This window comes from Sorex araneus, chromosome 2 (assembly GCF_027595985.1).
Source record: "Sorex araneus isolate mSorAra2 chromosome 2, mSorAra2.pri, whole genome shotgun sequence".
In the NCBI taxonomy this organism is placed as follows: Eukaryota; Metazoa; Chordata; class Mammalia; order Eulipotyphla; family Soricidae; genus Sorex; species Sorex araneus.
The window spans coordinates 134,538,331-134,562,856 of NC_073303.1; the positions used below are offsets into that span (position 1 = coordinate 134,538,331).

Consider the following 24,526-nt stretch of genomic DNA (forward strand, 5'->3'; position numbering starts at 1 on the left):
CCACAGTGCCTACTGGTTTACCCTCTATATAATACCACCAAACTCAATGTAGAGTTGATCTCTACATTTTCCTATTAAAATTATTCATTTAAATTTAAATGAAAGGATTTAAAACATATGCTACATTTTTTCCCTTTGGGGATTTTTCAAGATTTTTTCCACATTACAATAATGGTCCCAGAAATTAGTGTGGTAAAAGGCATTAAGATGTGACTGGCCTGAGAACACGCCAGGCTGCTCAGGACTAGGGTTGCACTGTGCAGTGGGCCCTGACAGGCAGCGCTCCACTCCCCGATCCTTGGACTTTTATGAGTAATTTTTCCTCAGGGAATGCTGTTTCTCGGATACTTTTGCTTTACAACAGAGAAGAAGCATACATATATTTAGGTGATGGGAAGACTTCCTGGTCTTTTCTCCTTGTCCAGACTGCTGGCCTGCCAAGATCAGGGCCTCCCCTAGGAAGGAGTCTGCAGACTGTGGCTACCACCCAAAGACAACAGTGGGAAGGGAAAAGTGGGAAACTAGCCGCAATAATTCCCAAATGATCTTTTGGAAAACTTTTAAAAGAAAAACTTCAGTAGTGTCAGTCACAGAGACAAATTGAGGTAAAAATCAGAAGCAAGTTCTGATGCATTTCAAATGCCTCCAGAGTGGGCATATTTAGACTGATCAGCAAAAGAGGGGATGGTATGTGCAGCCTCCAGTAAGATTTCCTTGGTCTACTCCCAGATCCTAGAAGAGGGCCCTCCCTGTGGTGGGCACTCGAGAACGGACAATGAATTAATAAAATGAGATTAAAAAGAGAATACACATCAAAATCTTGAGGAAGCGGTAAAGTAATGAAATTTTATTACCTTCCATAGCTCACTAAGTCTGTTACCCATGTGCAAGTGAGCAAATGCAAAGCCTCAAGAAAAACTTTAAACAACAACAACAAAAAGCATTCCTTCAGCTGCAAGGACAGTGGTAAGCAGGAGGCAAGAAAGAGACCCAGTAAAAGAGCCTGCTTCTTCCTCCAGGGCAGCATCAGTGGCAGTGCGCCGTGGCCAGCAGCCGGGAGAAGAAGCCCCTGACATTCCTAGCAAGGCAAATGGCATTTCACACAGAACCAACTACAGCATTAAACAGCAGGAAAAGAGAGCGTGAGCATTCTGGGTTTGGAAGCCTTGACCATCAGCCCTGCCTAGGGGAGGTGGAAGAGTGACTGTTAGTCTGGGCACACACAGGGAGCCCCACACGAACTAAGAGGCGGGAGAGCAGACACAAGGAGGGAGTGGCGCCTGGGCAGCCGTGCACCCATGTCCAGCAGGGTTATCCCAACACGGGCAGCGCTGAGGGTGGTGGGGGCTCCCTCCTCCAGTGTTCACGGGCCACTAACTGCTGCGGGGAAGACCCCGAGTGGGGCCTCACTACAGGTTTATCTAAAAGCACCCTGGAGAAAAGTCCCCTCTGTGTCTCTCAAAGAAGACTACTTCTGGTAACAGGATCACTTCATTCATCCCAGAGTCATGCCATCCATCCCCACCAGCAGTTACACTGGCCAGGGCCGAGAGTGGGGTGGTAAGGAAGGGAAGGTAAAAACCAAGCAGGCATCTTAATCTAAGCTCAAGACCAAGAAATCCACACATGTACTCCACTTGTCTGGCGAACAGACTCTCCCCAGGAAGCCCATTTTGTGGCACAGGAAACCATGTCAAGGTTTACAGCACAGCACAAATGGGTAAAGGCAGCTCCGGTGAAGGCAGAAGTGGCCAACCTTTTTGAGCCCCCCTCACCTGCCCCGGCTCTACCCTCACTACTCTGCTCCAGGTGTGGATTTCTGCCCACCCAGAGAATGGCCCCATCATCACTGAGCAGCTCCATTTGTTCCATGACCAGTACGTCCCCAGCCTGTTTGCACCAGCATTACGAAGACAGATTCTGCTCTGCTCTGCACTCAGAGTGCTTTTTCTCTTTAGCAGACACTAAAGGAATTTAAAAGGCAAATGGCATGCCAAGAGCTCTGCGCAGTCCAACCCGAGAGCTGCCACTCCACCATGCCTGTGGCCCACCAGCCTCACTGCCCGCTTGGCTCACCTGCCACCTTCTCCCCAGCAGAACTCAGGAGGGTGCGAGATATACTTACTTGGCGTTTGTTGTCCCTGAACTGGCGCCAGCTAATCCACTTTAACATGGTGTCTCCTCTCAGACTTGCTTCCTCTTTCTACCCAATGTTAGGACAGCATGTGAGTTTATGCTGGACTGAGGTGAACTGAGCAGGCCAAAGCCTCGCTGCTCCTGGCACCTTATCTCAGTGCTCCCTGCCAAGATCTAAAGCCCAACAAGGAACTGGCCTTGGGAGGCTTGGGGAGTGTGAAGGGAAGAGTCACAGCCCAGTCAAGGCCACTACCCGAGTCACAAGTGCTTGCTATCAGAGTCTGGCATGGCACCCATCCTTGAGAAGCTATCTTTTCCTTCTGCATAATAATCCTCAGAAACACTGGGCAGGGAGGCAGAGTCACTTAGTAATTCACGGGGATTCTGCGTAGATTGCTGGGGTCAGGGCAGAGTGGTGCAGAGACCCACAGAGAGAAGGGGGTGACAACAGTGTTTTCCCCTGACCTCCATGGTCCCTACAGAAGCAGTATGCTTAGAAATCTAATTGAACAGGCAGGAGACTGACTTGTGTTGGAGTCGTAGGTCTGTCATTAGCTAGTTTTGTGACTTGGAGGAAGGTTGTTCCTTTCCATCCTTTGAAAAGTGACGATGGCCAAGGATATGGTAAGTCCTGAGATTTCTTTATTCTCTAAGATTGTGGCTTCAAATTCTAAATGCAACTACATCAAATCTGGTCTCTGGTCACCCCTGCAGCTGTCACACGTAGATCTAATATAGCAGCACCTTTCCCACTTCCTTCCACTTCTGTAACAGACACCTGTTCAAGGCTACCATCAGAAATCAAGTTTGCAGCACAGTTGTTAGCAAAGTACCCTGCGCGCTGCCTGTGTGCACCTGTGTGGGCTGTCCGACTTATGAGACTTGTTTGGTTTTTTCAGATGATTGCAACTCTAAGTATGAGTTTTTAAAGAGATTTTTTAAGGCCAGGGAGTAATTATCAAAATACTGAATAAAATAATGCTATCATGGGAGAGAGTACTGCGTGAACCATGCAGTATCTTTCAGCAAAGTAACTTAATATCGACTGGAGGCATGTAAATGCGGGAAGCCAGGCATGGACTTAAGGAGCTTTTCATTGAGGTGAAAAACTGTGATCTCAACTCACACTGAGTCACTCTGCTTGGAGAACCCAGCAGCATCTTTGTGCTCAGAAGGGGAGTTGTGACTTTGAGAAGAGACTGAGAGCACAGAGAGAGAGAGGGCATTTCCAGGGGGCCAAGGGTGAGAAAGTCTACTTTTCCTTGTCCACTATACAGGCCCCTCCTCTAGCTACTGCTCAGCACTGGGCAGAGTTGCAAAGCGTGGGGCGGGGGTGAGAGGGAGTTATTTGCTTTTTGTGGGTTGGGATCACACCTGGCAGTGCTTGTTGAGGGCTTTAGGTGGTGATGGATGTTTCCTAGCTGGAGAGACCAGAATGCCTCAGGAGCTGCCCCAAGCCTGTCACGTCACTGCGGAGCTTTTAAAAGGTGAGTGTTTTATATACCCTTGATATCAACCCCTTATCTGATGGGTATTGTGTCAAGGGTATATAAAACACTCACCTTATTTGGAAAAAACCCGAGTACCCTAGAACAGATGACTGGTTGAAGAAACTTTGGTACATCTATACAATGGAATACTATGCAGCTGTTAGAAAAAATGAGGTCATGAAGTTTGCATATAAGTGGATCAGCATGGAAAGTATCATGCTAAGTGAAATGAGTCAGAGAGAGAGAGAGAAAGACATAGAAAGATTGAACTCATCTGTGGAATATAGAATAACAGAGTAGGAGACTAACACCCAAGAATAGTAGAAATAAGTACCAGGAGGTTGACTCCATGGCTTGGAAGCTGGCCTCACATTCTGGGGAGAGGGCAACTCAGATACAGAAGGGAACACCAAGTAAAATGTGGTTTGAAGCCATGTAGGGGAAGGGTGATGCGGGCTGAATGTAGACCAGAGACTGAACACAATGGCCACTCAACACCTTTATTGCAAACCACAACACCTAATTAGAGAGAGAGAACAAAAGGGAATACCCTGCCATAGTGGCAGGGTGGGGTGGGGGGGAGATGGGATTGGGGAGGGCAGGAGGGATGCTGTGTTTATTTGTGGTGGAGAATGGGCACTGGTGAAGGAATGGGTTCTCGAACTTTGTATGAGGGAAACATGAGCACAAAAATGTATAAATCTGTAATTGTACCCTCACGGTGATTCACTTATTAAAATATAAATAAAAAAATAAATAAAAGGTGAGTGTTGATGTCAGATACATCCTCTTCAGGCTCTGGTGGCAGAAAATATTTTGATGTACTCATTTAGGCATGTGGAGCTTAGAAAGTGGGTTTTGTATCTAGATAGGGAACAGCACAAATCTCTCCCTGTGAAGTCGTAGTTTCAGGGCAGAGCAGCAGCATGGTGGGCCTGTCCGAGCATTCATTGCACATCTATCACTACAGGACATTTCATGGTCCAGGTGCCTGTGGCTGTTTCACCTCCTCAGGCACCATACAGGAACATACCCTCGGTCACGAGAACAACATGACAGCTCACTCCTGGGGTGGGGGCATCCCGAGGCTTCCAAGACATTGCCCAGTGAAAAATGCTGCCCCACAAAAATGGTTCTTTGGGGGGAAATCTCAGTGGCCAGTTGACCCTCCAAACTCCATGGAGCCCACATTCCACTTTGTTAAAAGGAAGGGTCCCACAGTCATCTGAATAGCAAGCAGTCTAGCACTTGTCCACTTTGCACCCGCCACTATTTTGTAAGGATACTGGCTAGTCCTACAAAACGTTTTTGTAGTAGAGTGGTTTCTATCGTAAAATTATAAAATAATTAGCTCCTTGTAACAGTCAGAGAATTGGGGATTAAATCTATATGTGATCTCAAAATCCCTTCCCTTCCCTTCCCTTCCCTTCCCTTCCCTTCCCTTCCCTTCCCTTCCCTTCCCTTCCCTTCCCTTCCCTTCCCTTCCCTTCCCTTCCCTTCCCTTCCCTTCCCTTCCCTTCCCTTCCCTTCCCTTCCCTTCCCTTCCCTTCCCTTCCCTTCCCTTCCCTTCCCTTCCCTTCCCTTCCCTTCCCTTCCCTTCCCTTCCCTTCCCTTCCCTTCCCTTCCCTTCCCTTCCCTTCCCTTCCCCTCCCCCACGAGTCCTGTGCACACCACCCAAATCCTATTTCTGCCCAGGGAACCCATTTTCTAGCCCTTGTGCAGGGTAGCTGCTAAGGTGGTATAGAAGGCCTGCTCCCTTGGCTGGAGCCAGGCACATGGGCTGTACTCGGTTTCCCGGGCCCAGACAGGAGCAGCCAGCTTGTGAAGGCTCCAGATGAAACGGGGGCCATTGCCGCAGCTTCTTTCTCACTGGGCTCCATTTCCAGGGCTGTCCCCCAACAATACACCTTCAGCGAATCTCGTGGTCAAGCAGAGTTTGATTCTAGGGCCCCCTGTCCCCTGCCTCTACCCAGGTAGTGAGGTAGCTTCCTCTCTACCCTGTCTCTCGCCCAATTCTCTGAGGGTTTCTCTTCAATTTACAAGCCCACTTAAATAGATTTTGGTCCCCCCACCTCAGTCATCTCAGGTGTTTTCCAATTGGAGCATCAGTGCAATCCATATTGGAAGAAAGTCAGCAGTCTCTGGCCTCTGGTGCTACTAACAGAAGGCTAGGACTTTCCTCTGCCCCTCGCTGCCTGTTACCACTCCTACCTCCGTAACAGAGGATGGCCTGGCCCTATTTTGTTCAGAGCTGTTTCTTGAGCTATGGACTAAGTGGGCATCGACATGGACGACTACTGGAAGAGGTTCAGTGTGGGGCCTGCGACCTCTCTGACTTGAGCCCTTGCCCTTTGCAGCCTGCTATATGTACGCAGAGTGCAGCCATCAAGACAAGGAGACTGATTATGAGGCGAGACTCCACAGGAGTCCTTCATTTCCAGAGACCTCAATCAGCCACGCTACTGCCCCGCTACTGCCCCTTGCTACAGGCATCATGTTAGGGCACTGAGTGACTCAGTAGAAATCCTACAGTTCCCCCTTTAGTTAGGCCCTCAATCACCTTCAAATGGAGACTTCCCTAGCAGGAAAAAAGAACAGCCATGATCTACTCAACTAATTTAGTGCAGTTTTTCTTTTTTTTCTCCCTCCCTCCCTCCCTCCCTCCCTCCCTCCCTCCCTCCCTCCCTCCCTCCCCTCCTTTCTTTCTTCCTCCCTTCCCTCCCTCCTTCCTTCTTCCTTCCCTCCCTTCCTCCCCTCCTTCCTTTCTTACTCCCTTCCCTCCCTCCCTCCTCCCCTTCCTCCCTCCTTCCTTCCTTCTAAAAAAGCAGAGTTACAGGCCACAAAAAGAGAGCTCAAAGGTCTGAGTACAGGTTTAGTATGTAGGAGTACTAAGTTTCATCACCAGCAACACGTGATTTTCTAAGCACAGAGTCAGGAAAACTCAAACCAAGCCAAAATAATTACTATGAGTTACATTCTAAAATCTGCAGATTTCTCTAGGAATTTCTCTGTTAGACCCTTCCCCCTAGCACAGTTATTATTAATTCACATTTAATCTTATATTGCACTAGTTGTTATAAAATTCCTTATTGAGATGATGAATTTTCCAGGACTTTATGGTAGTTGTTGCCTTTCATTACAGTTTTTGCAGAAAGTAGTATGTGGAACTCAATTTCACTATCTCCAGCCAGACTGGACATGTCTGAAAGTCACAGTGAGATTATGGTAGAGTATTCCTACAAGGATGAGTTTGAATGCTCATTTTAATAAGCATTTATTATCTCCAGGCTGAGTAATCTAAGTGGTAAATATATATATATACAAGGATCATTATGGTACAGATGGCAGCTCCTATACCATTAGCTGGAAATTATTTGGCATACATCCATGATGTTTAACAAGATACTTCTTCACTGCCACCTCATCACAGACTGACAAAGGACACGTCACAGTGGAATGCCTGCTTCTAGGTGCATAAACATATTTCCGGGAAGAAAAGGAAGGAACTGAGACTACTATGGAACAAGACAAGCACAAGCTTCTTCACTGCCACCTCATCACAGACTGACAAAGGACACGTCACAGTGGAATGCCTGCTTCTAGGTGCATGAACATATTTCCGGGAAGAAAAGGAAGGAACTGAGACTACTATGGAACAAGGCAAGCACAAGCTTTGCCTTCAAGGAAATGAAACTTCTGCACAGGACAGGCATACAGCGGAAACTCTTTATGTGGATCCATTTGAGGGTTTAACAAAACTATGGGCAAAGCAATTCATGCAACTTTCTATGAGACCCCAACTCGCTTTAACAGAATGGCTTTGTCAGCAATTAATGCAGAACTGAGATTATTAAACTGATTTCTCATTAAGGGGATGATTTACACTTGAAGAAGAAATCCCAGCTAGTCTGCCATGGAGACAGTGAGGATGTCCTTTCCTAGGAGGAGAGTCACACAAAGTGGGTTCCAAGTCTGTGAACATGGGTAAGCAGTGAGGGGACTCAGCACTGACCGTCCATCCTCCATCCATATTTTCAGCATGAATTTGGATGGAACCAAAAGATCACCTATCCAGTAACACTGAGAGATTTTCCAGCATATAAGACAAAGTAAATTGGACAGACATGTTTTGAATATTGGGATGGAATTAAACAATAGGAAATCAATTTGAGTCTAAGAGAGTTCAGTAAGCTAGTATGTAGGCTTGTGGTTGGTCTATGGTTCTAGCTCTAGCACTGCATGGTCTCCTAAGCTCTGCCAGGACCGACGTCCTAGCAATGCATGGGAAATAACCTTAAGTCCCTGGGGTTGACCGAAAACCCAAACAGGAAATCTATTAGATATAATATCACAATCAGATTACTGAATTACCTGCCAGCTAAATACACAACAACAGGTGTAGAGACTTTAGGAGGCATCACTGAACACAGAATATAGCATTTAGGCAAGGTGTACCAGTTTAGGAAGGAGACCAGGCATAGTAGTTCCAGATAGGGATTTAAACATGCATTAGTGAGATCACATATGCAGTATTACATTATGTTCTACATCTCCCACTCTATATAGATAATCATACACTGGAATAAAATACAGAAGACAACAAGCAGGATATAGATGGAACTGGCAATATAATAATATGAGACAGCTGGAAAAACAGGAATACTAAATGAGAGAATTAGGAGAATAGACAAGACAACTATCTTAAAGTATCTAAAGTCTTTAGGGTTGCCGCTGTCAAATGTGGTGCAATTTAAAGAATAAAATGAAACTTGATAGTATTAATTTTAATCCATTTAATAATAAAATAACCTATAGGCCATTGCTGAAATTTATTCTAAGGTCTAGCAAATGGTAAAAGGAACAAAGATGCTCTATTTATAGGTAAGTAAATTGAAAGTCCCTCTGTTTTGGATTAATATAGACAGGAATCCGCTAAGAACGAGTTCAATTAGAATATTGAAATATTCAAGTATCCTTAGAGTTTGTAAAATCTAAACTTTTGTTTTCCTTCTAATTTGGGTGGAAAACTAGTCTTTACTGAATGTCTAAAAGATACCAAGTAAATACACTTTGATAATCTTCCCAATGAGGCAGGGTGATAGTATTATCTTGTTTCATAGATGGGGATATGGAAGGAACAGTAACCAATGACACAGAAGTACCAGATATAGAGGTTGAACCTGTGTGTTCAAACTATACTCTCTTCACTATGCCCCAGTATACAAAACATACACAGGGAGATTGGAAGGTGCCCCAGAGTTCCACAGCTTCTTGACTCTGTCTTTTAAGATCCTTTAATGGCAATATTTCCATTATATACCCCACCCACGTGCTGCTGGCCTATTCCTCCGGGTCAGAAAAGGAAGACTCAGACCTTTTCTATAAATCCTTTGACACTGATAATCACAAGATATTTCTCCCTCTGGCTTCCTTTGTTTGTCCTTCTTTTAAACATGGTTCTGTTTACCTGAATTGGCCCACTTTGTTATTCTGTTCTTCATGGTCTGTTCACCTACTTGGAAACAAGTAGAGACAAGTTTTCTGGCCTTCTGGAACACTTAGGGGAAATATGGCACTGGTGACAATAATCATTAATTCAAAGACACCAATGAATGGTTTCTCTGTACACCTTACCACTAACTTGTGTTAGAAGAGTAAGAACATTCATAGTGCATGATGATAAATGAGCCCTCTCCATCTGAAAATGTAACTATTTCTAAGGACTTTTCCAGGTTTTGTGTGTAGAACTTATAATTTCTTATCATTTCTCAGCTTGCTGCCCATGTTTCCGAAGGCCCAAGTAGCTGGGGCTTCACTTACCCAGCAGGCCAGGCCCTCCTGGGAACAAAGGCTTTCTGACTGGAGGTAAAGGAAATTTTAAGTTTCTATTTTCTTTCTGGCAGTGGTGTGTGTGTGTGTGTGTGTGTGTGTGTGTGTGTGTGTGTGTGTATGTGTGTATGTGTGTGTTTGTGTGTGTGCGCGCACGTGCATGCTCGCATGTGTGTGTGTGTATTGTACCTGGCTGTGCTCAGGAATTACATTTGACTCTGTGCTCAGGGATCACTCCTGGTGGTACCCAGGGAACCATATATAGTTCCAGGTATTGAATCCAGGTTTGGTGCATACAAGGCAAATGTCTTACCCCCTGTACTCTCTCTTTGATCTCTTAGGTTTCTTTAGAATATTGAAGTATATAATGTTTCTATGTTTGACTGCTTTCACACCACCTGTTTTAACTCTTTAATTCCCTAAGGTTAGGGATCTTTCCATTGCACAAGCACTTCCTTATCATGTGTGGCTGCTGTGTGCCAAGGGTACAGCAGTGAAATTGATAGAACCTTATCCCTAATAGGGTCTAACAGTCTGGTCACAAAGATGGATTCACGTTCAACCAAAAGTAGCCATCTTTCTACAGTGTCCTGTACAAGGCAGATGCTTTCCCACAAAGATGTGACTAATGCTTTTGTGGAATGCATAGGAAGACAGACCTCCTGAATTAGCTTTAGCTTTGGGAGTTCTATAGTCTGACTTTTAAAGGGGGAAAAACCATGGCATTGAACCAAGGGATCTGAGTTCTAGTTCTTGTTTTTTTTACTAATTACTGAATTTTCCAGGATGACTCACTTGACATTCTGAGTCTCAGTTTCTTGAGTTGTGGGATAACATGCAAGTACTAGTTTCTCATTGGTAATAGAATTTGTGCTGTCCGAGGCAGTTCTGATTTAACCTTACTTACCTTGCCAGAAGACAAGGAGTGGTTGGAGCCAAGAGTCTCCTAAGACAAATGGCTCTAGCACAGGCGTCTAAGTCAGGGCTGTGAAGAGGGCAGAGGAGCAACTAGAAGAGATGTCCCTCCTGGGCCATGAAACTAGTAGGGTGTGTGTGAACTCGGGGTACCCAATGCACTATACAAACTCTTCACTGAGAGTTGAAAAAGGAACACTTTCATTCTTGGGTTATTTCAAGTTACATTTCTAAATAACAGATCAAAGGGAAAAGGAAAGTACAGAAATATTTTCCTGTTTGTTTTTAAAAATGGAAAAACTAATTTTCTGTCCACGCTGATAGCCAACAATGATTTAGAAACTTGATGTCAGATAGAATCACCCTGAATGCCCTGAAACACTAACTTAGAACATGATCTTAGGAGGCTAAGGGTGTCGGGTAGAATATGGTTGTTTTTGTTGTTGTTCAGTAAGAAGAAAAAATTCATAAAACTTCCAGGAAATCCAGATCTTCATTAAAAAACTATTTGAGTAGAAAATGAAATGACACTGAACAAACTAAGGTCATGTAGTCTTTGAAAATCCAAGCCTTGATTGATATAAAATCACTAACATGCAGCCCAAGATCACTTCCTAGTCTTTAGACCCTGCGGGATGCAAATAAGAACAGGGTCTGACACAAAACCTTTCCCTCTCCCTCCAGGTTCTGCAGATTCAGATAGTTGTATTCCTCACCTGGCTTGAGCAAAAAAGAAATACAAAAACAAAAGACTTCACCTGACTCTACTGAAGTTTCCTTTCTCTCCCTCTTTATCAGACCTCCTATCTTCTGCTTACTTGCTCCAAAGTTTAAAAGAGCAAGTGAGCAGGCTTTGTCAAAACACTTCTACATCACTGCATGTTGCTTCATGTCCTATGTCCTAATCACCTGTCCCCAGGAAGTAAGGCCCGCCAATCAGGCCAGAGGGAGGTCTCAGGTCCACTGGAGTCCCCTTGGGCTGGAGGCTCCTTAACTGTGGAGGAGCCAATGGAAAGGTGGCCATTTTCCAAATCATAGGTCTTGGTAGAGTTTCGGGAGGAGCTTCATTCAAATCACTGTAAATATGAGCAAATGCAGCCACTACAGTTTTAGGAAACTTTCCTGGCCTGAGTTCCCTCTCTGCGTCACAGGCAGAACAGCCCAAACAGCCCAGCTGGGGCACCAAGAAGACAAGAGACCTAGAGTCTCTCATTTCGTTCATCACTTGGCCACACTCTCACAACATAAGTGCTTAGCTGGCTGCCTGAGTCTTCTGCCCTGAGAGAGACAAGATCTCCATGCTGGCAAGACCTCCCCAGAAGCATTTATTCCCCTTCGGCTGCCACAAAGAGTCAATCGGTTACTGAGTTCATAGAGAGGAATTCCTCTCTGGGTGTGGGTAACGGTGATCAAATCAATAGGAAATCATGGGAAAAGGAAGGTTGGGACATTGTCCTACCTTGTCACTGTCCACTGTGTTCTGAGAGGTCCTAGAGGCAATGGAAATGGTGTCAGGCTGGCTGCTCCCATCCCCCTGGCTGTCAATCTCCTCTACTCCATCCCTGTAGGAAGAAGAGAAAAAAATAGGGGTGGGGGTGGGGGGAATCACTGTGGGTTTAGAGCACACAAGGATTTGCAACTGTTCTGGCAGGGCTGTGCTTCAGCACTTTCTAGCAGGAATCTGTTTAAATTATTCCCACTAAAGGGAGCAGCTCTAAATGGTTTTCTAGGATGTTACCTCTTATACGTAATAAACACATACTCATGACTGATGATGAACATGAAATGGCCTAGTGTCCCCATAAATTCTCCAGCTCATGTGGCAGAGGGGGCATTTAAAATTTTTAAAAGTTGGGAATAGTTTATAATTGCATTAGGAAGAGGGACCAAGGACCTAAGCTAATAACCAGATGGGGTTTTCTAATAACCCGAGTTTAGAATACTCAAACAGAGTTTCTGCATGCTGTCACATGATGCACAAAGGGAGCTGCTTCACTGCTGACCTCTAAAAGGAAGGTAACAGATAAGGTTCTTTTTTGGGGGAGGGGCTGTTTTTTTTTCCCCCTTGTGTCTCTTTGGCTTAAGAAACTGCAAGTTCCTAATGTTGGACCTTTAACTGCTGGGGATAGAGGAGATTATTGTCTTTATCTGGTAGATTCTATTGAACTTGTGCTTATTCATGATGGTTTCTTGCCAACCCAGCAGGGCAAAGCATTTTTTCAAAGATTCTCCAAGGGAAGTTGGGCTGGCTGTGCTCCTAAGCACCTGCTGGGCAGTCTCCTGAGAGCACCACGCCCTCCCCCCCCACCCCCAGACCCCTTGACAGTACAGCAGCCCACTCACAGGTGCTCTCAACTCAACAGCTTTGGAATTAGCTTTGCTAATCTTGTGAGTCCAAGGCTCAGACTTTAGGGGATTAGATACTTGGGAACTTGTGGAGATTAAATGACCAGGAAAAGCTGGAGGAAATAGTAAGTGGGCAGTGTACAAATTAGCACAAGAAACAAGTTTGTCCTATGGAGGTCTTTATGAGAGTCATACCCCAAATGCTGCTAATGGAGAGGTAATAGCATTAGGAGACTACAGGACTCATGGTCTGAGAACGGTGCCACTGGGCAAAATCTTCCATTTACTAAAACTGCTTCACAGAGTCAATCCTCTGATTACAACCTGGTAATCTGAGTGTGTGTGGACATGGGCACACATATGCACGCATATGTATATACACAGTAACTAGTCACAAGAGAAGGGCTTTGGCTTGCTCCTTCAAGTCTGTGTTCTCCCTTGAGCACTTATCTTGCTTGCTTGTTTCTATGTCTGCTTGTTTTTCCACTCTAGAGGAGCTCGTGAACTCTCTTGAACATGTATCATCTCTCTTTCTCTCCTCACATCTTTCTGAGTATACACACACACACACACACACACACACACACACACACACATACACCTCCCACCCGGAACACATCTAGTTTGGTTGCTCTCTCACCATCTCCTGTGGGCTTGGGAAATGCCAATGCTTATTTGAATAATATAAGCCACACATTTGAAGGAAGGAAAATCTGCTGTAAAAAAGAAATTATATCATGCGTTTCAAAGCCAAAAATAAAGGACTTTTAAATCATCTGTTGTTTTGGATTATACGGGCCACTGTTCCTCACCATTTGTAGATATTTGAGGATTGGCTGTACTTTCTACCTCCCACGCTCCTGGCCTGTTGTGGGACTTCCTGGTATGCTCCAGATGAAGCTAGTTCTGAGGGAGGTGGGGTATCCATCTAGGGGTGTGGGTGGTGTTCTCCAAGTCAATTCACTTCTCTGTAAACCTTGTCCCCAGATTTGGGTATCCAAGCTCATGAAATGACAGGCTGCTTGGCTATTTTCCATGGTTTGCCAAGGACATGCATTCTCTTATCACACAAAATGACAGAAAGAGGGTGGGGATTATTTCTAAGATATCTCCTTCCTGCATTTGAGAAATGTCCAAACTCTCCTATTTTCCAGAGAGTAACTGGGGCTAATCTCCCCAAATGTTTCTCTCACAATGGGTCTCTGCAGTCAATGTTTCCATCTTTCACTTTCTGTCTGAGGTAGGAGCACCTTTAAGCAGGCTCTGTTCTTGGTGAGAAATGAAATCTTCCCTACTTGGACAGAGATAGATAAAATAAAACTAACTTTTCCTTCAACATGGTCATCATTTGTGCCTCCAGGACCGAGAGGTGACCTGACCCTGGCCATGCAAATCTTGGGGCTTCTGCCACATGGAGTACTGGGGCCTAAGTGACTCCCTCTGGAGGAACAGTGATATCCCATAGGCCTGTGGTGCTCCTCATCCAGCATATCCTGGTTGGTACCAAAGGGTCAACTACATATTCTGGATTTCTTCCTTTCATAAGGGAGGAGAGGTTACTATCAATGACCATCTCTTCCCAAAATGTCATTTTTGTGGCAATTTTTCTCAATATTTACATGAAATTTTTGTTTACTTTGAAAGTTCCCTCCAAGAGGATGTCAGAGAGTCTTCCATTAGTCTAAAGGAAACTGAGAGTCAAAGGACCCAGTTTAATGAAGATATAAGAAGCAAGTTCTTATATGACCACATTTACCTGAAAATGTTGCTTAGCTTAAATGAACAAAAATTAGCACTTGCTGCGCATGTGTGTGTGATAAGAGGGGCTTCAGTAGTAACTGCAATGATAATGCCACAATGTTACCCTCCTCTGCAGCATTCCAACACATCAAGCCCTTTGATTCATCTGTCTGGAGAGCTTCCCCTCATCTTATCTTATCTCCTCCTCCCCCCTTCATCTCTCCCCAGAGATTCCCCAGACAGTCCACTCCAGTGCACATCTGAAGTTCCCTCTCTTGGAACTCTTATGCCATCTGTCATTCCTATGGGAAGTTCTAGTTCTTCTGACATTGCTTCCCCATATGTGACATAGGACAATTGCATGGTTTTTCAGGGAATGGATCAATCTTATATTTCCTTTTGTCCTCTTGAAGCACCGAGCAGAGTGGATCAAATAAGAAGCACTTTATGAAGCCCTACAGAAAATGTTTCTAGTAACAACTGGCAAGGTGCAGCGTGTAACTCATCTAGGAGCCTGCAGAGGGTTTGCGGAGATGGATGTCACTGTGGAAAGCACCACCCCTGCGGAAGTCAAGCTCACCCTCTCTAGTTCATCTTGCCCACCAAGTGAGATGGGGGTGGGGGAGTGCAGGGATGCTGGTTACCTCTTACTATTGTTCCTCTGTTTGGCTGGTGTTTTGGGGAGCTGAATTGGCTCCTTTAAAGCTCCTTTCAGGTGAATTATCCTTTCTTGAATCACCTCCCGTATATTTTTGATCCACTCCTGCTTAGTTTCTATGTTGGAGGCCTGGGTGCCACAAGGAGAAAGAGTGAGAAACCCCACTTCCCATCACCCCACCCAAACCAGTTATAAACCCTCCACTTGCAGGTTAAACCCATTATTTACAAGGATACTAAGTGTCTAAGGAATTTCTCATTTCGTATTTGTGACTCTTCAATCGTCAGTACATGCTACTACTACTAAGACAGTGCTATGAGCTGAAGACAATGTGGATTTAAACAGGGGTAGTTTCCAAAGTACGAAACAATATGTAATGCACTGATCAATATGACATCTGTGCTGGGGCCAGAGAAGCATTTGGAGGCCTGTGTACCAGGACACAGAATTCACACTTCTGTTACTAGTCAGGTGGGGAGGGTTGGGGTAAGGGTGGGATCCCGTGGAGGGGCAAAGGCAGCCAGGAGATCACTTGACAGTGGCTATTTGCCAAGGGGCATGGGTGTAGGTAGGGATTCCAACACCTATCTGGTTACACAGGCATGTGTCAGCGCTGAGCTTTGAGTTAATTGAAGACACTGCTGCCATTCCATAAACACCTTCATGGACATTCTTCCCCTTGTGCCAGGCGGCAGCTAGGCTGGCAGTGCAGGATGATCAGTTGAGCGCTGATTTCATCAGGGTCGGACTATCTTCCCCTTGGTGATGGGCATTTCTATCACCAAAGTCCCTAAGAATCCTTCCTCAAGGAGGTAGGCATGGCCCCGGGCACAGTCTTAGTTCCTGAACTGCCATGGGCAGCTGCCGTCTGTCTTGACACTTCTATCAACATAATTCCTGTGCTTGTGACTAATTAGACTTCCAACATGGTCCTTCACAGAGCCTGGGCTGTGGTTCTTTAAATGCGTACTTCCTGATGCACCGAGCAGAGTGGCTGCTGTGAGAAAGTACTCAGGCAAAAATGTTGAACCAGTACCAAGCAAATCAAAACACCTTTGGTCAGAGGTTAATTGCTCTTGCCACCTGAAGAACATGTTTAAGTGGGCGCTGTAAAGGAAGTCCCGTGGGCCTCTCCCTGCCCTCTCCCCTGTGCACTCACACAAGTGCACAGACTTGAGGAGATTCTTGTGTTTTGGGGTTTTCTAGTCTGCTTTCAGGATGGACTTGCTTCTCCATATTGAGGACATGCTGCCCTTCTAAAGGAAGGGTGGAAGGTGGGTGGAGTGTCCAGGTGGAGTGTCCAGGGTCCAGGCTGCAGAGGTAACATGCCCATACCCCTTTACCTCCCCTCATTCCCCCACACGTGGCTTTGGGACCAGCCAAGAGCAGTACTTACTTTCAGCACTGTCTTATTGTCTGAGGATGGGGTGCGCCCAGACCACAAGGCGAATTTGCAGGGATCGCCCTCTACGTGCTCGGTCACACCCAGCTCTGAGGTCTGTAGACAGGAAATGCCTGTGAGAGGCGGGGAAGGGGAGGGCAGTGGGGGGAAACTTAGGGCCGGGGTGGGAAGGGAAAGGCAACAGAGAGGAGAGGGCCGAGGGAGGGGCTGTGTCAATCACACTCAAACAGCCCAGACACTGCATGTACCAAGGATGGGAGCACCGACAGGCTGAGTCTGGGCAGCAGTAGCGGGAGGGCAGGGAAGAGGGAGGCGGCAAAAGCAGACAGAGAGAAGTGTCAGCTCTAGAACAGAGAGGGGGCAGCTGCGGGGGAGATGGTTTCATTGCTCCAGGATGGCTCTGGTATGGTCTCAAGGGCGTGCGCGTGCTGAGCATTTCAGGATCCCGTCCTGCCCAAGGCAAAAGACCATGGCCACTGCCACGTCATACCCATGGCCCCACCTACCAGTAGCTTGTTCTTGTAAACATATTTCGTGTGTCCTGAAGAGTCTTTGATCTCCTTGCTAAAGACCAAGGAGATCTCAAAGAGGAACAGATGCCGCTCTCGCCCCTTTCGGATGAGCGATTTTGGGTCCCACACTTGAAAGGCATCCTGGAGAATCAGCTCCCCCTGCACGTCCAGGTTCTCATCAAACCCTGAAAGACACCCATTTATTCCCACCCTGGAGGCTCCTCCAGACCTCGGGCCTTTGCTCCACTCCCCTCCTACCCCAGAGGATCCCCTAACTTTGCTTCTCTCTAATACTTTGCACCCCCAACCTTGTGAGGAGACCAGCGCTACTGAAGCAGACTCCTGGAGACAAACAGGAATTCACAGACTCTCCTGGACAGGCCCTGCCCACCCTGCCCCGCCCCCATCAGCTTGAACCCTCCATCAAGAATAAACCCCTATTTACTTCTTCCTCTTCCCTAGCCCCTACTCTTCCTTACTGGGGTTAGTGGGCTGCCTGAGTGTCCTTGCTCCTACTTGGCCTCTGCTTCCTTCCTTCTATTTCATTCTCAAACTCCTCTCTTACATTGCTCCTGTGCAGGCTGGCACTGAAGCCCTCCTTGGATATATTTATGTCACTGTAACTCTTTGACAGAGGTTATGAAACCTTCATGTACAGGGGATTCTTTCACAACCTGGAGAGTTTATGAAAACAGATTTGTGCCCATCCACACCCCACAGGGATTCAGTGTAGAAGGGGAAGCCTGAGTGTTGGTGCTTCTGATAAGCTCCTTGGCACACTGCTACTGCTCTGATGCATAGAGCATCTAGGGAGTGAATGGATGCAGAACGCGGGCCAGGGGCAGGCCGGAGGAGAAGGGCACTTACAGTGTACATGAAGTGCAGGAAGAGCGGGCAAGTGTAGGCAGGAAAGACAGGGCCAAGAGCCTTGTGGCAATGGGGGCACATGCAGGCACTGCTCTGACTTCCTGTGCCCGGAATACTGAGAACTAGATCAAATACCTGAGATGGGGTGTGCGGGACAGAGAGAGTAGACAGAGCCCAGAAAAGGAACAACAGACCACAGGCTTATCTACTTGCTTAGAAAGACTCAAGTCCCTAGCCAGTCAAATTGGGATGTTGTGTTTCAAATTCACCAATTCCCACCCCCCAGGGCTACTCTCCCTGTTCATTTCTCATTGTAAAGTTGCTTTATTGCCTTATACTTGATCGTGTTCCTGGGTTCCAAGAACTTAGTTCCAGAGGACTGAAAGGGGTGACAGGTGCCTGCTGAGGGGGACACAAAGGTGAAAATGTCAAAGTGTGTACTTCTAAGAAGGATTTCTACTTTGATGACCAATGCAGTGAAATGACTCGCAGTGCTTTGGGACTGCTGACTTTGGTCTGTAGCACACTGATATGAGGACAGTGGCTCGTCCTTGCCAATCCCGCAGGCAGCAGGTTGTCTGCATACCTGAAAGGCTTAGGCTGGACATGAGCTGAGCAGGCCCCAGACCTTCAGAGAACCTAGTTACCACCCGGCCAGTTCTTCTCTTTTCCAGACTTTGCAACACCAACCTCCCCACAACAAAAACTCTCTGATCTCAGGAGAGGGAGCAGCAGTGAGGGCAGGCTGGGAGGACAGCTACCTTCCAGCATGCTGACATGCATGGCGTCATTGGCTTTCTTTGGGACACTGAGCATCACCTCCAGGCCATCCTTGAGCTCCCCTTTCCCTTCTTCACAGCAAGTTAAAAGTTCCTGGGAAAAAAGTCCAGACAATTAGAACTGTTTCTTTACAGCGTCCCCCTCTCCCACCATGTCTCCCATCAAGGCAACTCTGATAGTTGTATACCAGAGTATACCAAGTGTATACTCTGCCAGATATCCCTCCAAACTATAAGACAACTTATGTCCATATAGGGAGGGAGTTAGCCCCATATAATTCATTTTCTTCCCCAGGCAACCTTCCTTAGATCAATCTAAACAAATTACTTGAGTCCAACTCCCAAATGCCCGGCTATAAAATCAGTGACATGCTCTGTCTCTGGACTACCCTCCTGTAGAAGAGCATTTCCTAGCAAAGGAAATTCAGCTCTGTATATTTTTCATGTCCACTGCTAGTACCACTCTTGGAACATGCCTCTGCTGAACAGTGACGCCCACCATCTGGTACACAGGTTATAAATTCACTGCAATTCAGAGTTAGGAAAGCTCTTTTAGATCAGCTAGATAACATTGTCTACTCTATCACCTTGGTGGAAACAGGATTCTGAATGAGACCTCTCATTGTTAGATGAGGAAACTTACTCTAAGTGAACAAGATTTTCCCCAGGTTATGGAATTTATTGGAGGTCATTGAGGATCTTGATCCAAAGTCTCCTGAACTCAGAATTCCAGCCACACAACCCAGTTTCTCTAATATCCTCTACTACATGGAGACTTCCTGGAGCATGCCCTCTCTCATTCACTTCTCACTGAGGACAAGGTCATTACCGTCCCCCACCCCTGTCTCTCTCTCTCTCTCTCTCTCTCTCTCTCTCTCTCTCACACACACACACATACACACACAACACAGTTAATGAAGAAAAGATAATTTCCAACTACAGAATCATAAGGACTTTTTAGAAAGTCTTTCCTCAAACCAGAGGAATACTAGCTTTTCATTTTTTCTATCACCACTCCCTTTGACAATGGCAAGGAAACAGTTAAGCAGAAGACTTGCAATCTATACAATCTCCTTCGGGGCATGCAGAGAGTGGGTAGATGGATGAGAATGAACTTTCAAGGAAGAAAGATGCTGAACAAATTAAACCTTGTAAACATGTTAATGTCAGGCCTCCCAGTAAATAAACTAATGGTACTTGCTGGCAGGGGAGTCCTTATCTCTGGAATGCTTTTAGCAGGAATATCTAGCCCGTCTAGGACTTCTCATGGTAAACAAACCTGGACTCTATGGCTTTGGGGACATGACTCTCTGGAAACAGTCACATACACTGTACAGCCACCGAAGTAACACATGAATACGTTTCAGGACTGAGATGGCTTTCCTTTGAGTAAGTGAGAGGATGGCGCATGCATCACCTAGAAACCTTGTGTGCTAATCTGGGCCAGAGCACACTCTGATGCTATAAGAAATTAGGAGCTCTTTTAACTAGATCAAAGGGAAAAAAGCAGCAAATGAAAAATGTTTCAAATGTTCAAACATATTTTTGGCATCCTGGATCCTTGAACGTGGTGAACTAAAATCAAATTCCAGGTTTTTATGCTTTATATACTGTCCAGGTTCAGATTCTGGAACACGCAGATGCCTGCTTTTTTCCCTTTGATCTAGTTAAAAGAATGTATTGTCAATTGGCATACAGTACTGCCTTTAATAGAAAATATAAATACTGGGACACATTTCACATATTGACTACCTGAGAAATTGTTTTGTGTCCCGCTGTTATTAAAGCAAAAAAAAAGTATAATGTTCTTCACTTGAACTAATCAAGTACAATAGATTATAAATTGTGTATTGTAAATAAAAGTTCACTCTGTGAGTGCACATTTTGGTAAATATTTATTTATGTTAGCATTTAAAAGTTTAAAAAATATGCATTTGACCAGGATAAATGAGGTATGTTGATCATGGCTTTGCTTTATACCTTGATATTAAAGCTGGTTTTTCATCCTGGTATTTAAAAAAAAAAAGAAATTAGGAGCTCTTGGCTCTTGGACTCTATTCTGGTTTTATTCTGCTTGGGATTATTTGGATCCTTGAAATTGTCAATGGGATGTTATGATTGGTGAGAGAGCTGACGATTGAGTACTGGAAAAGAAAATCCAATCTTCCATGGTAGCCTGGCAACATCCTCACAGCACCAAGGGAGCTCTCTGTTGTATCCTTTTCCTAACCTTTGGATTTGTTTTGGAGTCATATCTGACTGTGCTTGGAGACCAGAGCCAGCTTGATTCTCAGAGGTCATCTCAGGACATGTTCAGAGGGCCATAGTGTGTCAGGAATCAAACCCAGGGCCTCATACATGCAAGGTAAGTGTTCTACACTGATTCACATCCCTGCCCTACCTTTTCCCAATTTTAAACTTTTTCTTATACATCATCAAAGGATCTCCTGAAGCAGAAACATAAGATGGAAACAAGAAATATGTTTTGGTTTGCAACAGAAAATGCCAATTAGTTTAACCCCTAAAGCAATTTAGTAGCCTACTAATGTACCAGCAAATCCAATATGCTCTTCTTGGATTCTTGCTATAGCTTATGATAAGGAGAAGGTTACACATTTAATTTAATCTCCAAAGGACAGATGAAGTAGATTTATGTGAAGACTATTGAACACTCCAACTGACATAGAGATTTTACTTTTATGTAATATCCAAACTGATGAACCCCAGAGGGCACTGATGGTTAAATTAAATTTGCTTGAATTAAACTGATTTTAATAAGGAAATATATTTCATATTATTTATTTATAGTAAAAGCTCAGCAAACTATTTTTCTTTCACTCAGCAGGCCCTATGTGACTAGCACATTAAAAAGAATCAAAATTATCATCTTATTTTTCTAATAATTTTAGAACTTCCCCACAATAAAATTTCTATTCTTTAATATATTTTTTACTTCTCAGTTGCCTGCTCAGTTACCTCTTCTTAAACATCCAATTACAACAACCTATCCCTCAGCCTGCTTAAAGTAGAACCGAGGGCACTTATCAATCTTTTGTTGCTCTTCCTTGTCTGTGTCAAAATTGATCCTTGGAACCTCAATCTTATGAGATTATAAAGGAGAGGTGAAGTCTATTTCCCGCTTAACCTGCATCTAAATTTATTTAAGACATGATGATTGATTTAATACAGTGTGAGCAAGTGAGATTTTTGAAAAAATAAATTACTAACCCACCGGCTCTTGAAAATATTTTGGAATACTTAAGACCTACAAAAATAAAATAAAAAAAATATACATGTACCTCCCTCCCTCCATCTGCAAAGAACTAAGAAGGGTGAAGCATTGAAGAGGATAGAGAAGGAAATGATAATTATAAGCAGGAAACTCGGCTAAGGAAAAATTGTAAGTGACCACAGAACTCAATACAACATCTGAAACACTGAAGTGAAAGGCAAAAATGTGGATTTAGAGCTTTTGTGGTTTCAAGGCAGAAAGTAAAGTTTTTTAGGACAGAATTCCTATACTCTACTCTGAGGTCTCCTGTGAATTTCCGCAAGTCTTTAATACAAGAAACTTCAAAAACAAAGATATTGTCTTTAAAGCATTTCTGCCCAAAAATCTGACAGAGATTTAGGCCATCTATAGAGGTGCCACCCTGACCCCTATGCCAAGGTGGGTCACACCAGGGCCTGGGGCAGCACACTTCAAACACTGAACCAAGGTAGATGTCCCCCGTTCCTGTGCCTAGTTCTCCTTTTCCTCTGCAGCCACCCAGGGCAGTGTGGGCTCACTTCTCAAGTCCTGCCAGAGGCAGAGGAAACTCTGCCTTGGGAAAGGTTGCAATTCCTGGGACCTAGAATCAGTGTGGAAAAGGGGAGGTATGGGAAAAGCAGGTACCTTCAGGAGCAGCTGATACTTGGTGATCCTCTGAACAGGTTTAATTAGGTAGGAAGAGATGGAGTTGGCCAGGCCATGCCGCTGCTGGATCTCCTACAGGGATGAAACAGGAACATTAGACTTGGTGGGGGTGGGGTGGGGGAACAGGTTCTGGAAGGAGGGCTGTTATGGGGAAACACTCATGGAGAGGAATAGATAAAAAAAAACAAGAGAAACCAGGATGCATATGGGAATAAAGAAACAAGGACTGATGCCAAAAGAGGAAATACTTGAAGAAAAGATATTTCTGAACACATGAAAATTAAAAGATGGAGAAAGAAAAGGTAGGAAAAGAATTTGATAAGTTAAATAATGGACAGAATGGTAAAGGAGGGATGACAAAGGAAATAAAGGAAATAAAATCAGTGATGGAGGAAATTGAAGGGGAGGAAAGATTTGTTTTGTTTTGTTTCAGCCACATGCGGTAATGCTCAGGGGCTACTCTTGGCTCTGTGCTGAGGGTTACTCCCAACAGTTCTTAGGGATTCATGTGGTACCAAGAACCAAACCTGAGCCTCCTTCAGTCCACCTAGACTCCTCTCTGATTGAGAAGAAAGGGAAATCAGGAAGAGAAGCTCTGGTTGCCATGGATCCTCAGACTCCTTTTGAAAACAACACAGAGCACATTGCCTCTTTCATCCTCTCAAGTTGAAGAAATCACCTCTTAGAATAGTTGCATGATTTCTTCTAACTTTTCCTTTGCCATCAGTGGCACCTACCGTTATGTCCCTTGAACTGGAAATCATGGACCCCACTCTATTGCTCACTGCTGCCTCGCCTTTCCTCCCCTTCCCATCTTAACACACATGTCCCTCATTACTCATGCTCAGGACAAGCCTATGGCCCCCAAGTGATGTCTGTGCCACTAGTCTCACCTTCCGCTCCCCAAGGTCAGCAAAGCATATGATTTACTCTTTCCCTTAGGAGCCTATGTTTGAGGTAGCCGAGAATACTCACATGTGAAATAGAGTAGCAAAGGACAATAGAAGGCTTTCTCCTGATTACAGTCAGTAAGAAGAGAGAAGTATCAGTGGGTTTAGGATTGGTCACTTATCAAACCACTCTTTAAGGATTGGGGATTGGGATCAGCACTAAAGTTCTTGACTTGCATGCTCTGGTACTGGCTGCCAAAAACAGCAACCATAAAAACAAAATAGAGATGAAATTTTAAGCTGGTGTGCAGACTGGGATTGGAGAACTGAGAAGGTTGGAGGAATGATGTGTGACAAAGGGAAAATGAATAAATCAAGAAGTTAGGTTGTTAATGGAGCTGAATTAGGAAAAAGAATAATGATTTGATGGCGAGCTTCTCAGTAATAATGCACTGTAGATCTTAACTGGAAGAAAACCATGGCAAAAATAATGCTTCAGAAAGTGTACCATGAACTGAGTAGCAAAATAGGGGATGGAAATTGGTGAAACAGAAAGTAGTTAGGAAGTTACAGCAAAAGTTCATGTGTTATTATGTGCTTAGCAATTCTACTCTTAGCCAAATACCCAAGAGAAAGGGAAACATATCCATGAAAAAACTTGTATATAACAGCTATGGTGACATTTTTAATAATTGACAAAGGTTTACACAACTCACATGCCGTTAAACTGATTAATGGAAAAATTTGTGTTATATCATAGAATATTATTCAACCATAAAAGGAACTGACAGATAATACATATTTGTTGGAAACATTAATTCTGAAATCATTATGAAGTCGTTTACAAAAAAGCACTCATGGGGCTGGAGCAATAGCACAGCGGGCAGGGCCTTTGCCTTGCACGCGGCTGACCCAGGTTCGATTCCCAGCATCCCATATTATCCCCTGAGCACCTCCAGGAGTAATTCCTGAGTGCAGAGCCAGGAGTAACCCCTGTGCAATGCCTGGTGTGACCCAAAAAAGCAAAAAAAAAAGCACTCATCATG

At 44.8% G+C, this 24,526-nt stretch overlaps 1 protein-coding gene across 25 annotated transcripts in view; it reads right to left on the minus strand.

Annotated features, from left to right (window-relative positions):
- The window catches only part of KALRN (kalirin RhoGEF kinase), an 809,955-nt gene that overhangs the window by 235,199 nt on the left and 550,230 nt on the right, over positions 1 to 24,526 (minus strand). For all 25 annotated transcript variants that reach the window (XM_055128078.1, XM_055128085.1, XM_055128081.1 and 22 more), the window contains exons 28-33: positions 22,570 to 22,662; positions 18,657 to 18,768; positions 17,023 to 17,213; positions 16,511 to 16,612; positions 15,101 to 15,243; positions 11,830 to 11,932 (exon numbers count right to left, since the gene is read on the minus strand). In XM_055128078.1, coding sequence (XP_054984053.1) covers positions 11,830 to 11,932; positions 15,101 to 15,243; positions 16,511 to 16,612; positions 17,023 to 17,213; positions 18,657 to 18,768; positions 22,570 to 22,662 — 744 coding nt within the window. The remainder of the gene's footprint in view (positions 1 to 11,829; positions 11,933 to 15,100; positions 15,244 to 16,510; positions 16,613 to 17,022; positions 17,214 to 18,656; positions 18,769 to 22,569; positions 22,663 to 24,526) is intronic.